Source organism: Lagenorhynchus albirostris, chromosome 10, assembly GCF_949774975.1.
Source record: "Lagenorhynchus albirostris chromosome 10, mLagAlb1.1, whole genome shotgun sequence".
NCBI lineage: Eukaryota > Metazoa > Chordata > Mammalia > Artiodactyla > Delphinidae > Lagenorhynchus > Lagenorhynchus albirostris.
The window spans coordinates 27,229,122-27,251,197 of NC_083104.1; the positions used below are offsets into that span (position 1 = coordinate 27,229,122).

At 43.4% G+C, this 22,076-nt stretch overlaps 1 protein-coding gene across 16 annotated transcripts in view; it reads left to right on the top strand.

Annotated features, from left to right (window-relative positions):
- Positions 1–22,076, top strand: part of CADPS (calcium dependent secretion activator) — a 479,657-nt gene that overhangs the window by 281,017 nt on the left and 176,564 nt on the right. For all 16 annotated transcript variants that reach the window (XM_060163968.1, XM_060163967.1, XM_060163973.1 and 13 more), the window contains 3 exons: positions 2,266–2,377; positions 10,967–11,106; positions 20,871–20,937. In XM_060163968.1, coding sequence (XP_060019951.1) covers positions 2,266–2,377; positions 10,967–11,106; positions 20,871–20,937 — 319 coding nt within the window. The remainder of the gene's footprint in view (positions 1–2,265; positions 2,378–10,966; positions 11,107–20,870; positions 20,938–22,076) is intronic.

A 22,076-nucleotide genomic window follows, 5' to 3' on the forward strand; every position in this document is an offset into this window, starting at 1 on the left:
AGTCCTGCAGTTTGTAAGTGACTCATCAGGATTTGAACTAAGAATGCTGGGTTCAAAACCGTATGCCTTGTCACGTTGCCTTTGCTAGGACAAGGGTTCCCCTATCCTAAGAGCTTGCTGCTGTGGCTGATGTCCAAAATTAGGAGCTTCCATGTGCTGTTGTGTTTGAAACCTGTTGCTTCTCGCCCTGTCTCATGTCCTCTCCGTGTCCTCTCCCTTTCTCTCTTGCGACTGTTGTGCTCTCTCAGTGGTTCTTGCACACTTGGATCCCCATGGAGCTGGGCACCTCCTTATCTCCTTCTGGTGCTCTCTTAACCACAGTCTAGAGTCCTCAGGTCTTTGAGTTTAGTTAATGGGATTTATTCAATTGAGGGCAACCTTGACACTAGAAGTCAGGCTTCCATCATTTACAAAAGAGGAAATACAAACAGCCAATGAACACAGAGTAAGATAGTCAAGCCTGCTATTAATCAAGGAAAGGCCCATGAGAACGGCAGTGATTAAATTGGCCAGAAGAAAAAGTGAATAGGGACACCCAGCGTGGGCAAGAAGCCATGTGATTTGCGCTCTTTTTCCCAGATGGTAGGAGGATAGTCACCAGCTGTGCGGAAAGCATTTTGGGAATAGGTGTCCCAAGACTCGAAAGTTTTCAATGATGAGCACGGTTCCTGCAGCACTGTAGGAGCACCATCATGTTTGTTGACAAATGAACGAAGAAACAATCTCCCATCTAACTCTCCACTTCCCAAGGAAATAAACAGAGATGAAATTCAAAAGTAATGTCCAGCCCAATCTCAATAATAGAACAATGGTTAAATAAATTATGCATCCATCAGGTGTAACATTATAGTCATTAAAAATAATATCAAATGAGTAACTTGAAGTACGGAAATTGGCCATTACGTAGGCAAAATAAAAAAATAAAAATTTCTGTACAGAATTATATCTATTCCTGTTTCCTAGTTCTGTAAAAGAATATATGTTTGCACAATTTATTTATTCAACAAATATTTATTAAGTGTCTTCTGTGTGCTAAGTACTGTGGTAATGCAATATAAACAAAACACACAGTCCATGCCCTTATGGAGCTTACAGAATATTAGAGGATTTAGCTGTTAAACAATCATGTAAGTACATCAGTTATTACAAATCCAGTGATTGCTAGGACAGAAAATTAAGCAGTATGTTCAAGAGAGTTTAACACTGGAACGAAATTGATACTGGGAGATCAAGGGACATGTTCTCAGCTCTGGCTGAGCCCCAGAGAGGTAGCGGGTGAAGAGAAGGGTGGGGAGAAGCATTGCCAACAGAAGGAACCGTGCATGCAACAGCCCTGAGGTAGCACAATCAGGAGGCCCATGACACTCGAGTGGATGAGTGGGAGACCATACCAAGGGGTCTGGATTGTGCCCAGTGCAATGGAGCAGGTGCCGTGGAAGGGTTTAGGGCAGGGGCTCAATGCAATCCAGTTGATACTTCCTGAAGATCATGCTGATTTCAGGTACAGAGTGGATGGAGATGGCTCTGTAAGAATCATGATGAAAAGATCACATCTGAGGGGCCCATCAGGGGCTCATGTCAGCTCAGAGTGGCACTCTACCCAGATGCTAGGTAGGCCAGGCTCTCCTCTTGGGAGATCTACTGTGATTCCCAGAGACCAGTGAGTGGGGAAGGGCGTTTCCCACATCACATCCTTCGACCTTTGTTCCTCTTTAACAGGGCTAAACTAAGCTTCATCCATTGCTCTATTCAACGTAACTTTGAATGCCAGTGGCAATGGGGCTCCCTCCCTTCCCACTACTATTGAGGTCTCATTGTAAGGTCAGGTGTTAGCTCCTGCCGAAGGAAGCTGCATCTCAAAATCTAGAACAGCGGTTTCCAAGAACTAGGGATTCTTGGAAAGGCTACAAGGAAATATTAGTGGTTACCCTGGAATGGTTTGTAGGGATAGCAAATGCATGGGGCAAATTTCTCACCAACTCGATTTCATGCTCATTCCAAGTGATTCCTTCTAGTGCTCTGTGAAGACCCCTGGCAACTTTCTGAGCATCTGTCTTGCATTTGCCTAACAAGATAATTAACACTTTTTGTCATTCTGGCAGCTTGGGAGGGGAGGGGGATGTGACAGCCAGCATGCCTCGATGCGTCAATGCCTCGATGCCTCGGGTTAACCCTGCATTCACCCGACCCAGGAAGAAGGCGGGGCTCAGTTTAGCGTTGTCAAGGCGGAGGTCTCAGCACTGACCTCTCTGATTCTGTCTGCAGCTGGGGCACCCAGGGTGACTTCTCTACGACCCATGCACTGCCCGCCGTGAAGGTGAAGCTGTTCACAGAGAGCACAGGAGTCCTGGCCTTGGAGGACAAGGAACTGGGACGGGTAAGTGATCCCCGTCACAAGGATTCTCCATCACAAGAAGCTGTGGAGGGCCAGAGTCCCCAGGTCCCGAGAGGCAGTATTGCCAATTTCTGATAAGCCCAGCTTCGAGGTTTGACTCCCTGGCTCTACTCTTTTTTTTTTATTATTATTTTTTTTTTTTTGCGGTACGCGGGCATCTCACTGTTGCGGCCTCTCCCGTTGCGGAGCACAGGCTCCGGACGCGCAGGCTCAGCAGCCATGGCTCACGGGCCCAGCCGCTCCGCAGCATATGGGATCTTCCCGGACCGGGCCACGAACCTGTGTCCCCTGCCTCAGCAGGCGGACTCTCAACCACTGCACCACCAGGGAAGCCCCCTGGCTCTACTCTTCATTGATTGTGTGACCTTGGGCAAGACCCCCAACCTCGCCAAGCCTCAGTTTCCCCTCTTTAAATCTGTGTGCATTGCAGAAGATAGGTCAGGAGTTCTCAACACCATGAGCCCCACACACCCTTGAGAGCAAGGATGTGCCATACCCTTTCTATCGTGAAGCAAAAGTATTATATAATTTAACAAACTGACACCCTAACAATTTTAAAATCAGCACAGTGACATAATATAAAAGACACATAACAGGGAAATTATAATAATTTCAAAATGTAAAGATTCAACCACAACTGCACTGAAGACCCAAGGAAGGAGTCTTTACTTTTCCTGTATGGAGAATCACTGTGCAGGTGACAAAGTCCCCTGCAGAGGACGGGGGCTCAAAAACCCAAGTATCAGTAATTTACTGAAACAGTAAACCAATCTTGGTAACAAAGTTTCCTTGATTTCCCTGGAAAAATGCCAAACACGCTTATCGTGTATATGTAAAAAAGATTTCGGAGCTAGATTCAGTTAATCACCAGCAGTTTTTTCTACCTCCATTCGTATCTTGTGGGAATATTCAAAATTCAGGCGGGTTGTACGATTCCTCAACGTTGAGGAGTAGCTCGCTCACTGTAGGATGATTAGTATCCCTGGGCCCCGCCTATTCAGTACCAGCAGAGCCCAGCACCAATTATTTTGTCAACCAAAAATGTCTCCCAAATTTCTGAAACATCTCAAGGGGTGGTACCAATCCCTTTGAGTACCACTGGGATAATAATTCTTTTTTTAAAAAAAAATTTATTTGGCTGTGCCGGGTCTTAGTTGCGGCACACGGGCTCTTTTAGTTGCAGCATGCAGACTCTTAGTTGTGGCATGCATGCGGGATCTAGTTCCCCGACCAGGGATCGAACCCAGGCCCCCTGCGTTGGGAGGGTAGAGTCTTAACCACTGGATCACGAGGGAAGGCCCAAAATTTTCTAGTAGTCTGTCTTTTTGGGGGGCCACACTGTGCGGCATATGGGATCTTAGATCTTATTTCCCCGACTGGGGTTTGAACCCACGCCCCCTGCATTGGAAGCACGGAGTCTTAACCGCTGGACCGCCAGGGAAGTCCCCAATAATTCTTATCTGAATAATTTCCTTTATAATATCTTCTTACATCTCAGCTCTTGACTCTGTACCAAACAGATTTTCAGAACACAAGTTGGATTTGTTCCTTGCTAGCTTAAAATGCTTCCATGACTCCATACCGCTTATAGTAAAACCTGAACTCTGTAGCACAGCCCACCGACTCTCGGGTGATCTGGCTCCTGCCCACCTCGCCAGCCTCATTTGCTGTCGCCTTTCCCCTCATCCAGTATGCACCAGCATCGCTGGCCAAATTTTAGTCCCTCGAATAAACCGAATTCTTTCTCATCTCAGTAGTTGTGGCTTCGTCTCTGCCTGGAGCACTCTCCCCACTGCCCACCTCTTCCAAAGGCTACTTGCTTCTCTATATAAATGCCACCTCCTCCTCGGAGAGCCCTTTGCTGACTGCCCATCCACCTTCGTTTACTACTTCAGCTCCTCCCTATTCACATCCTCCACCGAACCTATCACCAAAGAGACAGAATTTACAGAAATTTTGGTTTCTGTCTCCCCCACTGGACTGGAAAACTCCATGGGAGAGAAACCAATTTTTTTCCTTTTCAAAAATTAAAGTGTAGTCAATTTACAATATGTTATTGGTTTCAGGTGTGCAATGTTGTGATTCAGTATTTTTATAGATTATACTCTATTTACAGTTATTGTAAAATGTTGGCTGTATTCCTTGTGTTACACAATATATCCTTATATCTTATTTTATACATAGTGGTTTGTACCTCTTAATGCCCTACCCCCTTTTTGCCCCTGCCACCATCCCTCTTCCCATTGCAAGAGAGATACCATGACCGTGAAACTTAAAATTATTTTGTTCACCACCCTATTCCTATACCCAGAGCCCAGCACATACACTTAATAAATTTCATTTCTACTGGTTGAATGCATAATCCCTTCTGAAACCTGTGTGACATTAGCCAATACATTTAACCTCTCTGAGCCTCTGATACAGCATCTGTAGAAAAATGACAAAATATCCCAAAGCAAGCACACAGGTACACACACCTAAGAACACCAGCAAGAACGTTAACCACACTTTCTTTTGTTTTTAATTAATTAATTTATTTATTTTTGGCTGCGTTGGGTCTTCATTGCTGCACACAGGCTTTCTCTAGTTGTGGCGAGCGGGGACTACTCTTCATTGCGGTGTGCAGGCTTCTCATTGCGGTGGCTTCTCTTGTTGCGGAGCACGGGCTCTAGGCGCATGGGCTTCAGTAGTTGTGGCACGTGGGCTCAGTAGTTGTGGCACGTGGACTCAGTAGTTGTGGCTCCTGGGCTCCAGAGCTCAGACTCAGTAGTTGTGGCGCACAGGCTTAGTTGCTCCACAGCATGTGGGATCTTCCCAGACCAGGGCTCGAACCCGTGTCCCCTGCCTTGGCAGGCAGATTCTTAACCACTGCGCCACCAGGGAAGTCCCCTTCCTTTGTTTTCTCAATTCCTTAATCTGGCTTTCATCTATAGAACCGACCTGGAATCATATTACTAGGACCTAGACCGCAGATGGAAGTACAACAAAAGGTAAACAAGGCTGATAGCAAGGCTGACCCTTTCTTTTGCCCCCCACAAAAAAAGGAGGGAATGAAAGAAAAGAAGAGCTTTACCCATTATCTTTGAGAAATGACAAATACTCACTTCTGTCCTTAGGGAAAGAGAGACACACAGAGTGGGGGAAGGACCCTGCCTTTTCTTTTTCTTCAAACCTTTCTTTTTCCATGAAGACATGAATCAGGAATCAGGAGAGTCTCAGAGACCTAGAATATCAGTGTTAGAAGAGGCAAGTCCAGGAACCATCAACCTGAGTCCACTCCATGGGTCTCAGGAGCCCCTTGAAACCGTTTACACATGTTGGGGGAAGGGGCGTATGTGCATTTTTCTGGACTTGCTAATCCAAAGCATTCACCAGCTTCTCAAAGCTGTTTCCGCTCGAAAAAGTTAAAACACACTGGGCTAGTCAAAGCCTTTTCCTTTGTAGAGGAGAAAATTGATTCCCGTGGAAGGCAGGAAACACACCCCCAGAGCCACCCAGTTAGTTGGGGCCCATGCACAGTTGCATGTTTACCACTGGCCAGGCTACTGTCCTGAGGGCTCTGTGTGCAGCCCCTCACTGATTCTTTATCTGAATCCTATGAGGAAGGTCCAGTTATTACTCCTCCTGTACAGACCACTACACTGGGGCTCAGAGGAGGTTAAGTGACTTGCCAGGAATGATGCCATGTCATCTCTGTTTTTACTACACTGCGTTGTCCCTATGCAAAAATAAAAATCTTGGCTCTGCTGTTGGGGTGAAGGCCACGAGCTTGCCATTAATCTCTTCACAAATCATACTCTCCTCTAGTCTCATGACACATTCCCCCAGATACTAGTTTATACTTCCTGCCACAGAAAACTTTCCACCTTTGCGGTGGAGCCCACCTGCCTGGCCCTTGCGCTGGTGGGACGGGCGCCCTCTGCTGGCAGCACCTCCACAGACAGCGGCTGGGGGACAAAAGTGCTTTTTTTTTTTTTATAAATGTATTTATCTATCTACCTCTCTATCTTTGGCTGCGTTGGGTCTTTTGTTGCTGCGCATGGGCTTTCTCTAGTTGTGGCGAGCGGGGGCTACTCTTCATTGCAACGCGTGGGCTTTTCATTGCGGTGGCTTCTTTTGTTGCAGAGCACAGGCTCTAGGTGCACAGGCTTCACTAGTTGTGGCACGCGGGCTCAGTAGTTGTGGCTCACGGGCTCTAGAGCACAGGCTCAGTAGTTGTGGCACACAGGCTTAGTTGCTCCGTGGCATGTGGGATCTTCCCGGACCAGGGCTCGAACCTGTGTCCCCTGCATTGGCAGGCGGATTCTTAAGCACTACGCCACCAGGGAAGCCCAAAATTGCTCTTTTCTTAAAGTGATTCCTTGGACCCCTTGGAAAAGTGTTTCTACGTGCTGATTTTTCCCAAGTTTAGCAGGACATAGCCACATTCAAGATTCTGGTGCTGTGTTCATTCACGCAACAGTATTTAGTTTGTTCCATTTTTATTTTTATGTTTCCTTTTTGTTAACCTTTGAGCTGAAAAATAACTCATGCATATAGTCAAAAAATAATCAAAATGGATATATAGTGAAAACTAATGATCCCACCCAACTGACTTGAGTATCTTTTCCCAGAGAAAAACGTTGTTTTCAATTTACTGGGCATTCTTCCCGAAATATTCTATGCATGTACAAGCATAACATATACAAGCATATTTGTATATATCCCTCTTAAAATAATAAAGAAAGGGAGCATAGTTGGAAGTTACTGTATGCATACTGCTCTGCACTTTGCTTGAAATATGAGGATATTTGGAGATGAGTCTGTATCAGCCCATACTGACTTCCCTTTTGTTTCCATAGCTACATACACTGTGTAGATATATCATAATTTATTTAGATTGTTTCCAGTCTTTGGCTGTATAAACAATGCCTCTATGAATAACCTTGAGTTTATTTCTTTGCACATATGTCTCTGTGTGTGTGTGTGTGTGTGTGTGTGTGTGTGTGTGTGTGTGTATAGGATAAATTTCAAAAAAGTATCTTGCTGAATGGAATTTGAATTTTGACAGATACTACCAAATTGTCCCCTAAAGAGTATACACCAGTTATAATTTCACAAAAGGCATGAGAGAGTGACTGTTCCTCTACACTCTTGACAACAGTGCAATACTCTCAACCTTGTACTCATCAAATAGGGTTACGGGCCCACTGTGTCCATTCATTTGCGCTATGCACAGAGCAAACAGGAATAATGACAGTCAAAAATCCTTAACCACACAGAACGTAAGGAATAGAGACATAAAACCAGAAATTACAATGCAGTGTGGTGAGTGCCCTGTTAGAGAAAGGACACCTGGGAGGCACACAGCAAGGGGACATAATCTAGTCTGAAAAGCAGGCACGCCTTCCCGGGGGAATGCAGAGGTAAGGAGAGACATGGAGGCTAAGTGCTTGAGAGGTTCAGCCAGGTAAAGCCTCAGGGTAAAACCGTCCCCCAGAAGGACCTGCCCAAATGCCCAGGTAACTAAGAGAAGCTGGGGCTGGCTGACATACAGCTTACTGCAGAGGACGGGTTGTGTTCCCATATCAGCATCACCACATCAGAGCACAGCACACAGCCTCGGCTGAGATGACAGAGTGCTCAGCTAGCAGCCTGGAATGCCCAGATGAGGTGTGTGGACCGCTCGGGACGCATGTGCACCCATAAGGACCCTAATAATTCAGCGGGGCTGACACTTACAAAGGAGTCGCTGGCCCGTCGGGCACATGGCAGAGTGGGGATGAAGGTGGAGGAGGACTACGGTGACCTCATCTCTCCATCCACCCTAGAGAGGAGGTGTCCCCAGGGAGCGACCACGTCGGGGAAGAAGCCTCGGTGGAGTGGCCAGTAGTGAGCTGCGGCCATTTGTGTCGGCGAATGGACACTATATTGCCGGTGGGAAACGCGCCCAGGACCCATTCGGTGGATGGCCTGTTAACAAGCTCCGGGTGCCCAGAGCGCCCCACCCGCTTTGAATTTGCCAAGCGAGCAGAAGCAGAAGGAGGCCCTGGGCCTTACCTACTGCTGTTCTGGCCCTGGTGGGGTTTCTCTTACCAGTTCCTCCCCTTCCTCGTTTCCCAACACATCACTCACCGACCCAGCCCCACCTCTCAGCCCAAACTAGCACAGCGGAGAAGGTCAGCTACACTGAGATCGGCAAGTCCTTCCTCTCCATCTTCCACAGTCTGGGGTCTCAGGATACGGAACATGATACAAGGTGACACACAGGGACAGGTGTTATCTCGAGAGATAACACAAGAGGTCTCCACGACCCGGTGGCACCCTGACTTACTCATTTCCTTCCAGCATCCTAAGGCATATCACAGTTCACTAGTGCCAGTCACGTGAACTGTTACATTTTATGATAGAATTTCTACTAAATTAACCCTCACAAAATGAATAACTGGCCGAGAAGACTATTACAGCAGAGCTATGATCTGAAGATAATACTGGTATTGCAAGCCTGGCAAACAACGTAAAAATGGTAGAGGGGACATCAGTCCTGCTAACAAGTAGTTCTGCCATCCATGTCACGAGATAAAAACAGTATGGGTGCACTCAGGATGAGAGGTCAATGAAAATGTTTTGAGTTTATCTACAAGTCCGCTTGAACCACGGATTCGCATCCAGTATCCTCAACAATGAGCCTTGCCTTACGTATATATGGTACCATAACATATGGCAAACAATAGTACAAAGCCACCACAGATACCAAGATATTTAAAAATAGAGTTTTGGGGGAATTCCCTGGCAGTCCAGTGGTTAGGACTCCACACTTCCACTGCAGGGGGCACGGGTTCGATCCCTGGTCGGGGAACTAAGATCCCGCGAGCAGCGCGGCGCAGCCAAAAAAATAAATAAATGAATTTTTAAAAATAAAAATAGAGTTCTTTAGCCCATCTTTTTAAAACTTCTATATTTGTGTATGTTTTATGAGATAGGTAATAATGTAGTATATTAATACAAAGTAAACGTACATCATGTAAAAGATACATGGATATATATTTGACTGATATTTATACATTATATTGATATATTTTTATATTACTAGTGATCTATTTAAAGATATTTGGCTCATTGCTCAAAAATATTTTACTGAAGTAGGGCAGGATCAAAAAAAAAAGTTGGCAGCCTCCGGTTTGAAAAATCAGGCCTTCTTGTATTTTAATCGTGTCATGAGACCTTGAGAAGCCTCCAATGTTGGGTTTAGCAAGAATATACAAATTTTTTTTTCATCAAAGAGAGGGAATTTTGTGGAAAAAAGAGGGTTGGGCCTGGAATCAGAAGGGGTCAAAAATCAGCACAAGCAAGGCACATCAAGTGGGCTGATTTCATTTTCCTGCAGTGATCTACTCTTCTCAAAGCCCTTGTTCCACAGTCACACAGAAAGCCGTGTGTGTCTACTCTCCAAGCACAGGCCAAGCTTGCATGATGGCGGTGAGGTCGACACAGCACCTAGAAGGCTAGAGTGTCCACCCCTGAGACTCTGAGCCCCTCCTGTCCCTCTGCAGAGGTGAAAGAAACCCAGGAAAGGAGCCTGCCTTCCCTGTGCCTGGAAAAAACAGACCAAAGCAGGGCACAGTGCCACCACAGAAACAGATCTTAGCAGGCCCAGCTTTGGTTGTGCCTGTATCTCGTCCACATTCCCGTCGTTTAGGGGATTTTCCAAATATTTTGCTCCTCCTTGAACGCACATTTCCTAGACCCCACGTGGCTCCTGAGTGAGAACTCTTTCGTCGCATCCTGAAAAAGTGGACTTACTGGAGAAGTGGGTCCCCTTCTGGGTTCATTTACAGCATCTGCGACTGTGAGGACTGGGACAAAAGACGCAAGTCATAGCACCGACTCTGAAGCACCCTGGTGAAAGGCATTTCCTAAGAACAGGCCCTTCTTCAAGCTGCATGGGCTTCCCTCTGGGCCAGGACAGGGTTGGGTGCTGTGTGATAAGGTGTCAAGTCCAGGTGAAATCCCATTGAAATGTGGGACCCTAAGCACATTCCTTCTCACCTCTAAGTCTCACATTTCTCATCAGATATGGTCCCTTCCCTCTTCCCCCGCAGCCTGGGAAGGATTTCTCCTCTTGACATAGCGGAAGAAATCCTGATGAATGGAAAAAAGAGTAGACTAGAGGTCCTGTCTAATATAGAAGGACACTTCTTTCTCTTATACATCCATCTTCTTATTTGAGGAGAACAATGTGTGGAGTACATTCTCAGCTCAGTGTTGTTTTAGTACTCCTGAACTTTAGAGAAGTACAAAAGCAGAAATCGTGACCCCTACTCTTACAGAATTAGCCAGAGAGAGAGAAGAGAGCAAAGAATGCCATTTTTGTCCTCAGCCCGGGCTGCTTGGCACCAGCCAGCCCTGGTAGGTGGAGCCTTGGATCTGAGTCCGATGCCCAGGCCTCCACTTCATTTAAGTGCCTTCCCGCTGGCTGTGGGACACGGATGAGACCCTCAATTCTCAGCAGCCAAGTTTCTCGTCTATGAAAACATGCCCATAACAGTGTTCCTATTTTCTGGCTAATATGATTGTCCTTTTTCCCTGCAGGTTATTCTCCATCCCACTCCCAACAGCCCCAAACAGTCAGAGTGGCACAAAATGACAGTCTCCAAAAACTGCCCCGATCAAGACCTCAAAATCAAACTTGCCGTCCGAATGGATAAGCCTCAAAACATGAAGCATTCTGGGTAAGTGTTCCTTCTCCGAGTGGTAATTTTGGACCCACCCCATTCATTTCTTAAAATATTTAAAAATAAAAATAGATAAAAGTTGATCTTCAGAGAACGACATGGAAGAAAAGCCAAAGAAATATGAGAGATTATTAAAATACCTGACTTTGATATTTACTATAGAAGCTTCCTCGATTCTTATGACTACTGTATTTGCATTTGCTAAACCACCAGGACAGGGTCATTGCCTTATCCTTTTCTAATAGAATTTCCAGTACAGTTCAAAACCTTCCTAGACTCATGCTGGGTGATTCTGGTCTAAGAGTTTTTACTGGCCTCACATACCTCCTTAAAGGCATCCAGATCTTTCAGATTCTCTGAATCATGCACTTACACCTTCCTTAACAACCATACCCAGGAGGTGTAAGCAGTTGCTGTAGGGGACCTTCAAACAATCAACTCACCTTGAATCAGTTTTAGTGTTTAGCATAACATTTAAATTAACCAGAGAGTAGAAATTTTATGATTGTCTTCAGTTTCTTAAGGTTTGAGAGGAATGACCAATTAAGTAATCTCAAGTAGGATAAAAAGAATAGGTAAACTGTCGTTTTATTTTGCAGATCAAACCAATGGTTTGTATAGGAAATGTTTATTGGCAAGTGGGTATGTGCTGAGCCCCGTTGCCTATTAAACTAAATTGCTTGGACACCTCTATCTCAGAAAATCTGACCACTTAGAAAGGAGCTGGGCCGTTTAACTCTGACTAGGGGAATGTTTAACCAGTGGAAGGGACTGGATTGTGTTCCAAGGATTTTGCAGGTACCATTTGCCAACCGGCTATCATTCTGCTTACGTGTTTGTGAAAGGACTTAAAGTAATAAAACTGACATGAAAATTGAAGCTTGGTTATGCTCTAGAGATGTGGGGAATTCAAAAACCCAATACCAGGGGCTGGTCACTGATTAAGACAGATTTAAGCAGAAGCCCGTGAGAGGTTCAGGAGGGCGTGGTCGGGATAGGAGGTACACATCCCAGCAGCTGAGCACACCAGGGCAGCATGCAGGCAGAGTAAAGAGCAGCGCCCTGGCCTTGGCGCCTCAGTTCTAGGGAACAAAGAAGGCTCAAGGTTCGAGTGAAAGATAGATACTTACTAGGGAGGGTATTGGAGGGGGTCGGGCATGGGGAACTCCAGAGGAAGCAAAGGTCTCCCAGAGACTGGCTGCTGAACCTGAGCTCTGGCTTGGATTTGGAGAATTTCCATGGCATTGTCTTTTTTTTTTAACATCTTTATTAGAGGATAATTGCTTTACAATGTTGTGTTAGTTGCTGCTGTATAACAAAGTGAATCAGCTGTACGTATACCTATATCCCCGTATACCCTCCCTCTTGTGTCTCCCTCCCACCCTCCCTATCCCACCCCTCTAGGTGGTCACAAAGCACCAAGCTGATCTCCCTATGCTATGAGGCTGCTTCCCACTAGCTATGTATTTTACATTTGGTAGTGTATATATGTCCATGCTACTCTCTCACTTCGTCCCAGCTTACCCTTCCCCCTCCCTGTGTCCTCAAGTCTATTCTCTACGTCTGCATCTTTATTCCTGTCCTGCCCCTAGGTTCATCAGAACATGGCATTGTCTTGAGGCCAAAGTATTCCTAGAGTTTTAGGTGGGATGTTGGCAAAGCTCTTCTGCCTGTGGCCGTGAGAAGGCTGTAGGGGAATGAGCCAGTCCCCTGCTATACACTCTGTCCTTTTTCAACTGTCCACGATGAAGGGCTAGCTTTGCCTCATCTCAGTTAGCATCTCATGAAAATGTTTGTGACACGTTTCTAAGGTCAGCTTTCCCTCCTTCTTATCATTATTACTGGCATATATTCCCAAAATGTTAAATGGGATTTCTCCCTAATATCCCTTCCTCTGCAATATAAACATCCTAGTTTCAAGACAAAGAATTTGAGAATTCTGTTAGGTTCCTGTAGCACCCAGGAACAGCGTTTGTGTCTTAAGCAAAGCATTGACTCGTAAATACTTGGTAAATATTTGCTAAAGGAATGAGAGCATGAGTGAGCAGGTTGGAGGGAAAGAGGGCGAAGTGAAGAGGGTAGAGCAGACAAAAAAGAGAAACAGAAATATGAATGAATATATCTGTCCTTAAACCTACTTCTTAAAGAAACTTCCTTAAAAAGATCAGTAGCTCAACCCACTTTCTAGGCCCCTTTGAAGCTCTGTGCTAGGAGTTTTACAAACACTCTCTCGTTTAATCCCCACGGCAAGCACTTGACGTAGGTATTAACTTTCCTTATTGGACAAATTCCCATTTCCCACATTCTCTTCAGTTCTCTAACCAATCTGGATTAAGAAATTTTTCTCTTGATTCATTCATAAAATTACTAACATATTTCAGACCATCTTGACCCTATGGATGATAGAAGAAATCTGTAACTCACTTCTGACAGGCTCCACAGTGATTTCATTTTACTAGGCTGCCATCTAAAAATTACCCCTGCCGGGAAATATACCAGGAGGACCTAGGGCAGCTCTGAAAGGTGGACAGTGCGTACCTTAAAAACACTGTCAGACCCACTGTGGCCTAAATCAGGGCTGGACAACCTTAGCTACCCAAGGGATGATTCAAGGAAAATAAAAATGTTGTGAACTACATTTTTTTTCCATTTAAACTTAAAATAGCTTTATGAAGCCCTATTATATGGGGAAGGAGGATAGAAATATCAGAACAGTGTCACAGCTTAGAGAATGAGAGAGAGAAAGGAATTTTTAAGAATCAACTCTGAGGTTATAAATTGTGTCTACTTCGATGTTTATTAACACCTAGAGGAAGGGAGGGTGGGAGGGAGGGAGACGCAAGAGGGAAGACATATGGGAACATATGTATATGTATAACTGATTCACTTTGTTATAAAGCAGAAACTAACACACCATTGTAAAGCAATTATACCCCAATAAAGATGTTAAAAATAAATAAAACCTAGAGGAAACCTCAGAATTACTGTGAATTACTCCTTATTGGTGGACTGTGGTTCCTGGAATGAGCCACTGAGCCATTAAGAATAACTTTATTGAATAGAAAAATGTCAGTGAGAAAATCCACACTAGCTTTTGGCCTTAAGACATGAGTATTAGGGATATCTGAGAATGAGCATCTCCTCGGTGGCTTTCTAATTTTTCATCTTTTATATCCATATGATGTTCTCAAGTTCAGGAAGTGCATTCACGTGCATTATCTCATTTTATCCCTGAAATAGCCTCCCAAGGATTAGTTATTATTATCCCTCCATCTTCATAAATGGCCTCTCCCTTCGCCCAGTTGCTCAGACCAACATCCTCAGCGTCATGTGACACTTTTCTCTCTCTCTCACCCTTCATCTCATCCATCATCACGTTCTCGTCACTCCACCTTCAAGGTAAATCTAGAGTTCAACCTCTCATCACCACCTCCACACCATCATTCGAATCCAGGCCTCCCTCATTCTCCCTCTCACCTGTTGCACTTGTCTTGTCAGCAGTCCCCCCGCTGCTGTCCTTGCCCCCTGTAGGCTCTTTCCCACCCTGAAGCCAGAGTAATTTTTTTTAAAACACAAGTCAGATCCTGCCACTTGAATGCTGGAAAATCTCCAGTGATTCCCCATCTCGTTCAAAATAAAAGTCAGTGTTGCCTCTGTGGCAACAAGGCCCTGTCTAATAAGGACACCACTACTATCTGACCTTGATCAAGGCTCTAGCCTCCCTGGCCTCCTTGCTCTTCCTGAAGACTTCATGTGTACCCCCACTGCAGGGCCTTTGTCCCCACTGTTTCCTCTGCCTTCGATGCCCCTTCTCCCCCACCCAGATGTCCACATGGCTCACCTTGATTTCTGTGTGTCTCTATACCTTATCGGAATGCCTTTCCTGGCCCATCTGTGTCCTCTGTCTGTCTCTTACTCTGCTTTGTTTTCACCAGAGCACTTACAGTCATCTCACATACCAGCTATTTCTTCATTTATTATTTTGTTGTCTGTCTTCCCCACTGGACTTTGAGTTCCTTGTCAGCAGGGGCATCTGCCTTCTTTGTTCGAAGAAACTAGTACAGGGCCTGACATGTAGTATAAGTCCAATAAATGTTGTTGCATAAATGAATGTGAATGAGTCAATCTCTACAAATAAGGAAACTGAGGATTAGAGTGGTGAACACACTTGCCCAAGTCAGAGTAAGCATCAGAGCCAGGTCTAGAATTGTGTTATTGCTTTCCATTTGAAATGAAAGAAATCAACTTAACTGAGGACCTGAAACATGAATAGAATACAGAGCTTCCCATGACTCCACTTGGAATTCATTCATTGCACCACAGCTTATAAGTCTTAGCCATGCTTTTTTTTTTTTTTGGTTGAATATTTTTAATTTAATAAAAGCTATAAAACTTACATCCAAAAAGTTCAACAAACCCATGTTTAAGAAACATGAAAAAAATTACAGCAAGGTACAGTGTAAGTATAAAACTAATAACGAGTGATAAAGAGAAAATCATAAAAGCAGCCAGAGAACAAAGAAATGTTACACAGAAAAGGATAAAACAGTTCTTGTTAGAAGCATTGCAAGTGAGAAGACAGAGGAGCAACACCTTTAATGTACTCAAGTCTATATATGCAATGAAAACATCTTTCAAAGTGAATGACAAAATAGTTACCCATGCTTCTTAAAATACCCTTTCCTTTTCCACCTTCTTAGCTGTGCCATTGCTCTAGACTTCTTGTTTTCAAAACCATCACACTCCTCTCCCTTCCCCATAAGTCCCCAAGATACCACTCATATTGACACAGACTCTCAAACAGAACTACCTAGACTGACCTAATTCAATATATTTAGGATCCCACTTTATTTCCCATTGGCTTATTTTCTATAATTAGATCAATTAAATCAAGTTAGTTGATCGTGTTGTTTAAATCTTCTAAATCTTTACTGATTTTCTGCAAATTATTGAGATAGAGGTATTGAAATCTGACTATAATTGTGGATTTGGTTGTTTCTACTTAAGAGTTCTGTCCACCTTTGCATCATATATTTTGAAGCTCTGTTATTAGATGCATAAACATTTAAGATTACTGTGTCTTCTTGATGAATTGACCCTTTTATCATTATAAAATGATCTTCTTTATCCCTGGTAATATTCTTGGTCCTGAAATTTATTCTGTGTGACAGTAATAAATATAACCACTCCAGATTTTTTAAAAACCAATGTTGGCATCGTAATTCCTTTCCCATCCTTTTATTTTTTGCCTCTTTGTGTCTTTAGATTTAAAGTGCATTTCTTGCAGGAAGCATAGAGTTAGGTCTACTGAGCACTTACTGGGGGCCAGTTACTGTGCTAACAACTTGACATGCATCATCTCCATCTGTCCTCACAACAACCAAATGAAGTAGATCCTATGCTAACCCCATTTTACAGCTGATTAAACTGAGGCATGGGGCAGCTAAGCCTAAGGACCTAAGGACCCAGAATTCCCACCTAGGTATTTCCACCTTGAGTTTGAGATGTAACCCCTCAGGTAACTTTGGCTCACTGTACTAGAATGTTGATTATCTATTCATAAATCCAGATTTGCAAATATCTGGATAGCCTGAAGAGGTAGTTGAGGGTCACTAATGCCCACACAGGTAGATCTGTCTATGGAATGAAGAGCTGGAGGGGGGAAGCCACCTGTATGTCTACAATGACAGAATTCCATCTGCTCCAGGTACTTTTCATTCTGCTTAATGAGTGTGTTTCAACCTAAGAAAATATAGAACCAGAGCTGACTAGACAGAAACTGTACATTGTAGCCCTCAATTTTTCTTGGTTTTGATATCTGGTATGTGCCAAATTAGCAATAAATTCTGAGGAAGCCTCAGAGGGAAAGCCCTTCTTTCATGCAAACCAAATGATACTTCCCAAAGGAGCATTGTTCGTTTACCTCTGATCCCACTCAGCTTTCCCATTCAGAAGCCTTCAACCACAAGTCCTCTCTGTTTGATTGGAATAGCCATTCATGTTCTTAGTTCAATACAGAAACCAAAGTTTGTCATCTATAAGAGGAAGAATAGCATGCTGAAGAGGGCCCTCTGGAACCAGAGTGTTCTGGGTGTAAATTCTGCCTATGTCATTCACCAGCTTGGCGCCCTGGAGAAATTACTTGACCTTTCTGAAGTTCAGTTTCCTCAGCTGTAAATTAGGAGTGATAACATAATGACATACCCAGTGATAATTGCTTACTTTGTGCCAGATATTGTTCTAAGCGCTTTATGTCTCATTAACTGCTTTAATCCTCACAGCAACACTTGAAGTAGGTACCATTATGACTGTCCCCATTGTACAGATGAGAAAACTGAGGTAGAGATAAGTTTAGTAACTTGCCCAAGGTCATGCAGGAACGTAAGCAACGTAAGCTTAAGCAACATAAGCTCCAGATTCAAGGTCTTAACCCTTCCGGGTGGGTATAATAAATTCACATAAAGTACCTGGCACAGCACAGAAGACTAGTAAGACTTCACGAGCAGTAGCTGGCATTTTTATCATGAAGGAAAAAATTAATGATACCATATGAATTACATTCTGTGGGTTCACGTGAACTCCTTTTCCTACTTCCGTTCTCATCAGTTAAAACTGTAAACACTTTAGAGGTCGTAGCTGTGTTTGTTGTTTTGAATCTCTTTATGTGGACTCAAGTTAAGAAGTAAGAAAAATTGATAGTAGCGGCCAGAAAAGTATGAGAGTTACGACGTTACTAGGCATTACTAAAACTAGAAAAATTTTCGCCCATTGTCTTATTTATCTTTTAATTCATCTATTTCCCTGTGTACATATGTCCAAGGAGATTTCTTGTCACATATTTAGCTATTAATAACTACTCGTAACGATACACTGACCTCTGTACTCAAAGATATTTTATAATAAGGCTGATATTTATTATGCATCTACTTCCTGCCATGCCTCGTGCTTATACTTCACAAGCATCATCTCATTTAATCTCCACAACCACCCTGCAAGAGAGGGACCATTCCTGGCCCTGTTTTCCAGAGCACCGAGTGGTTAAGCATCTTGTCCAACATCTCAGGTTAACCACTAGAACTGGAACACTATACTCTTAATCGGTACAGACCAATAACCCTGTCTCTCCTTGGACCTGGCTGAAGGTTCCTGTTAGCTCCATTTCTGCCATGGATACATTTATATATTATTTCAGGAGGGTTAAGAACACTGTCCAGGGCAGCTAGGTAATCCACGTAACCAGAGCTGACCACGTTGGCCTCGGGGCTGATGCACTTACCAGCCGTCCAGCCATTTCCACGGCCTCAGCCTCAGTCCAGCCACCATCCTCTTTCTGTCGTCTGCACTACTGTAACCGTCTCACTGGTGTCCCTGCCTTCTCTCTTGCCTTTTCCATCTACAGTGCATTAACCACTCAGCAGCCACCGGGATCATCTTAAATAGAAATATAATTGTGTCACTTGCCTGCTTAAAACCCTTCTATAGTTTCCCATCCTTATCTAGATGGAGTGTATTCCTGATCTAATTTGCCCATTAAAAGATCACTCTGTCTGCCATGTAATGAAAAGAGTTAGAGTGAAAGCAGGGAGACCGGAGAGGAGCCTGTTGCTGTGGTCTGGGTAGACGTGATAGTAGCTTGAATGGGGAGTAGCAGTGGAGATAGAAATAGATGGGATATATTTTGGGAGGAAAAAAAAAAAACTCAAAGAACTTGGCAGTGGAGTGCACGTCTCTATGCAATGTGTGAAACTCTCATCAGAAAGTTTGATAAAGATGGCTCTGGTTTCCCAAGGCATTCATAACTAACTGAAATATGGCAAATGTATACTGACCACCTACCATACATCAAAAGCTGTGCTAGGAATCTAGAAAGGAAAATGTAGAAAAAAAGAACAAGTTTCCTTCCTTCAAGGAACTCACAATCCAATAGAAACAATACATATGAAAATAAATAAATTATAGCAGTGTGATCATTGTAACTACCAGCAGAATTATCTGCAGGGCCCAGGAGGTGATGACATCACGGTAAGGATTCAAACTTAGGAAGAATATGATTTCTAACATAAGGAGCAGGGAGAAGGCATTCCGGGCACCATAACACGTGCAAAGTTATGGGGGTGTGCAACTTTATGGTGTGGTGAGGAATTACAGGTAACATAAGGCACAGAAGCTAGCAAACAAAGTCATTTTTAGGCCAGGTCAAGATGCTCCATTTTGTTTCTATAGGCTAAGGTTTCCCTGGGTCTCTTCTTACCACTGATGGTACACAAGATTGTTTCGTGGTATACAGACAAGCATATATTAGTTAAGCAGTTGTTTATGTATTTTAATGTGCATTATGTAATATAAAATTAGTATATCAAAGCTACAATGTAAAGTTTCCTTTCAAAATAAATTTATTCTTGTTAAATACATCAATTTAAAGAAAAAAGGCAAGTAAATCATACAACAGATGGACCGATCTGGGATAAATCATGGAAGTGCAAGATGAGTGGTCAAAGTTGCGGGCTCCCCTCGTGTCAGTGGGGGAGACTCACTGAAGGAGTTTCAGCAGGGAAATTCATACATGCAGATGGTAGGATCCGTCCCACGGCCAGGAGGAGGATGAAACTCATTCTGGTGAAACCGATTAAGAGTTTCCTCTGTGGTTTACCATGGCCATAAAATGTGTGCTGGGACTGAAAGAGTGGAGGTGTGAGCAAAGTAAGGAACTTGGCAGGAGGTAAAAATCAAGTGCACTTGGTAATTAAAGAATCAGCATGAGGAAGCAAAAGGACCCGGAAGACTCAGATTCCTGGCATGAAGGTCTGAGTACTTAGGCCACCAGCCACTGCTACGAGCCCCTGAAATTTGTCAAACAGTGTACATTTTAATTAGGTGCATTCTTCATTGTGTTCCAAAGCAGAAACTGTGTCTGATTCCAAGTGAAGTGGGGATTTGGAAGTTGTCCAGTTGGGTTTTGATAGCACATAAAGCCAGTTTTGGAACTCGAGGATTTGATTGGGTTTGAGTATGACCAGATCTCTCTTCACTTGGTCCAATAGAGCTTGAAAACCACCAGCCTCACCTCCTTGATCAATGCCAGTTCAACGTGTATCAATCCATCAGGCCAACAGGGTAATTCAGGAATGAATTAGTAACACTGACCATGAAATCTCCAGACAGCTTGGGAGTGTGCCTTTGTTGTTCTCAACCCTCCTTTAACTAAATTTTTTCTGCATAAAGATTAATTTCCATCGACAGAAGAGCAATTCGGGGAGAGGGACGGGTGTAGGGAGGACTTTCTATGCCGACTTGAAACTTCCTTTCTGTAACATAACTACATTTGCCAGAATTACAGGAAAAGCAGACAAGGTTTGCTTTGTTTACTAAAGGTTTTCCTGAAAGAGACTTGACAGGAGGTGAAAGAGTTGGAGTTGTGAGATTTAGCACTCTTTTTTTCTCTCCTGTGCAACAGCTCTCAGGAGTTTCCCTACCTATAAGACGTTTAGCACATAAACAAATTAAGGTACAATGTAACATTTTCCAAGGTGTTTCCTGGAATCAGTCAAGGTTCTAAGGCAAGTCTGATGATGGGCCGCAATTCCTCCTACAAACCAAAGTAAACCCTGCCTGCTGCTCTTCATTCTTCTCAACCACACACTCCAGAGTCTGCAATCTGTTCCTGAGCCCTGTTTGCGAGCACCCAGCTTCATGGTAAAGCGAGCTAAACAGCTCACTAGCTCAAGCATTAACGCATCTCTGGTCTTTTTGCTTTCCTTCAGGTATTTATGGGCCATCGGTAAGAATGTCTGGAAGAGATGGAAGAAAAGATTTTTTGTCTTAGTGCAGGTAACTCTTCAACTCTCATATCAGTCTTAAGAGCCATTATTTTTAAAGATTCAATAGGATTCATTAATGTTTTTGATATAATTTACCTTAAGTGCACAAAGCTCAAGTGTTTAACTCCGTGAATTCCTATATATTACTTATGCATGCAACCACCGTTCAGACGGATACAGAACATTTCCAGTACCCAGAGCGCTCCCTTCTGCTCCTTTTCCTTTTTACATCACTTTCAAGTTCTAAAAATTAATGCATGCTCATTATTTTTTAATTCTAACAATACAGAAATATATATGAAATGTGGGAGCAGTAAACTCCCACCCCTGCCAGCGATGCAGGAACCTAGGGAGGGAGCAAGTGTGTGCCTGATTAGGGCAATAGGGACACTAACATTATTTTAGAAGAATCTGCTGTTTCTAAAAGCACTAAGGTAGTCATTATGAGAAAAGCCAGAATTTAGTTGGACTTTTTGCATCTCTTTCATTGTTTAGTAAGTTTGATTTTGAATCACCTGTGGAACAACATTCCAGTCTTCTTGATGTCTGAGGCTTCCAGACCCCCTATAATTATGTTTAACCATCTAAATATATCTTTCCACATAGGCTTTTTTTAAATAATCAAACTCTTCATGTTGTTCATCAACTTGCTTTTTTGTTTTGAACACAATCGTTGTAGACATTGTTTCATGAATGCACATATAGCTCAGATTCTAATACCTGTGGAATTTTCCTTTTGGAGGTACTTTGGGCTTCCCCAGTTGGAACTATCATTAACCATACAGCAGGGTACATCTCTGTATATAAAGATGCACGTGTAGATATAGATATTGACGTTAATAATACATCAGTAATATATAAATAATATTATTGCCCTCTTCATTGTATCTTTAAGAAAAAAAGATTCCAGAAATAGTAATGCATGCCCTCGAAAATCTCCATGCCCCCCCTTTTTTTTGGTTTGTTTGCTTTTTGCATCAGGATTTTTCAGTTTACAAAGGAATTTGTCATTGCCTTTTTTTAATTTGCAAGTTTCACCAGAGCATGTGAGCTATAATTCAATTTGCCAAAAGTTAATTTATTCTGTCCTCTGAAAGCTGTCACAAAGTGAGTCAACTTGTAATTTAGTGACTAAAGGTGTTTACTGGG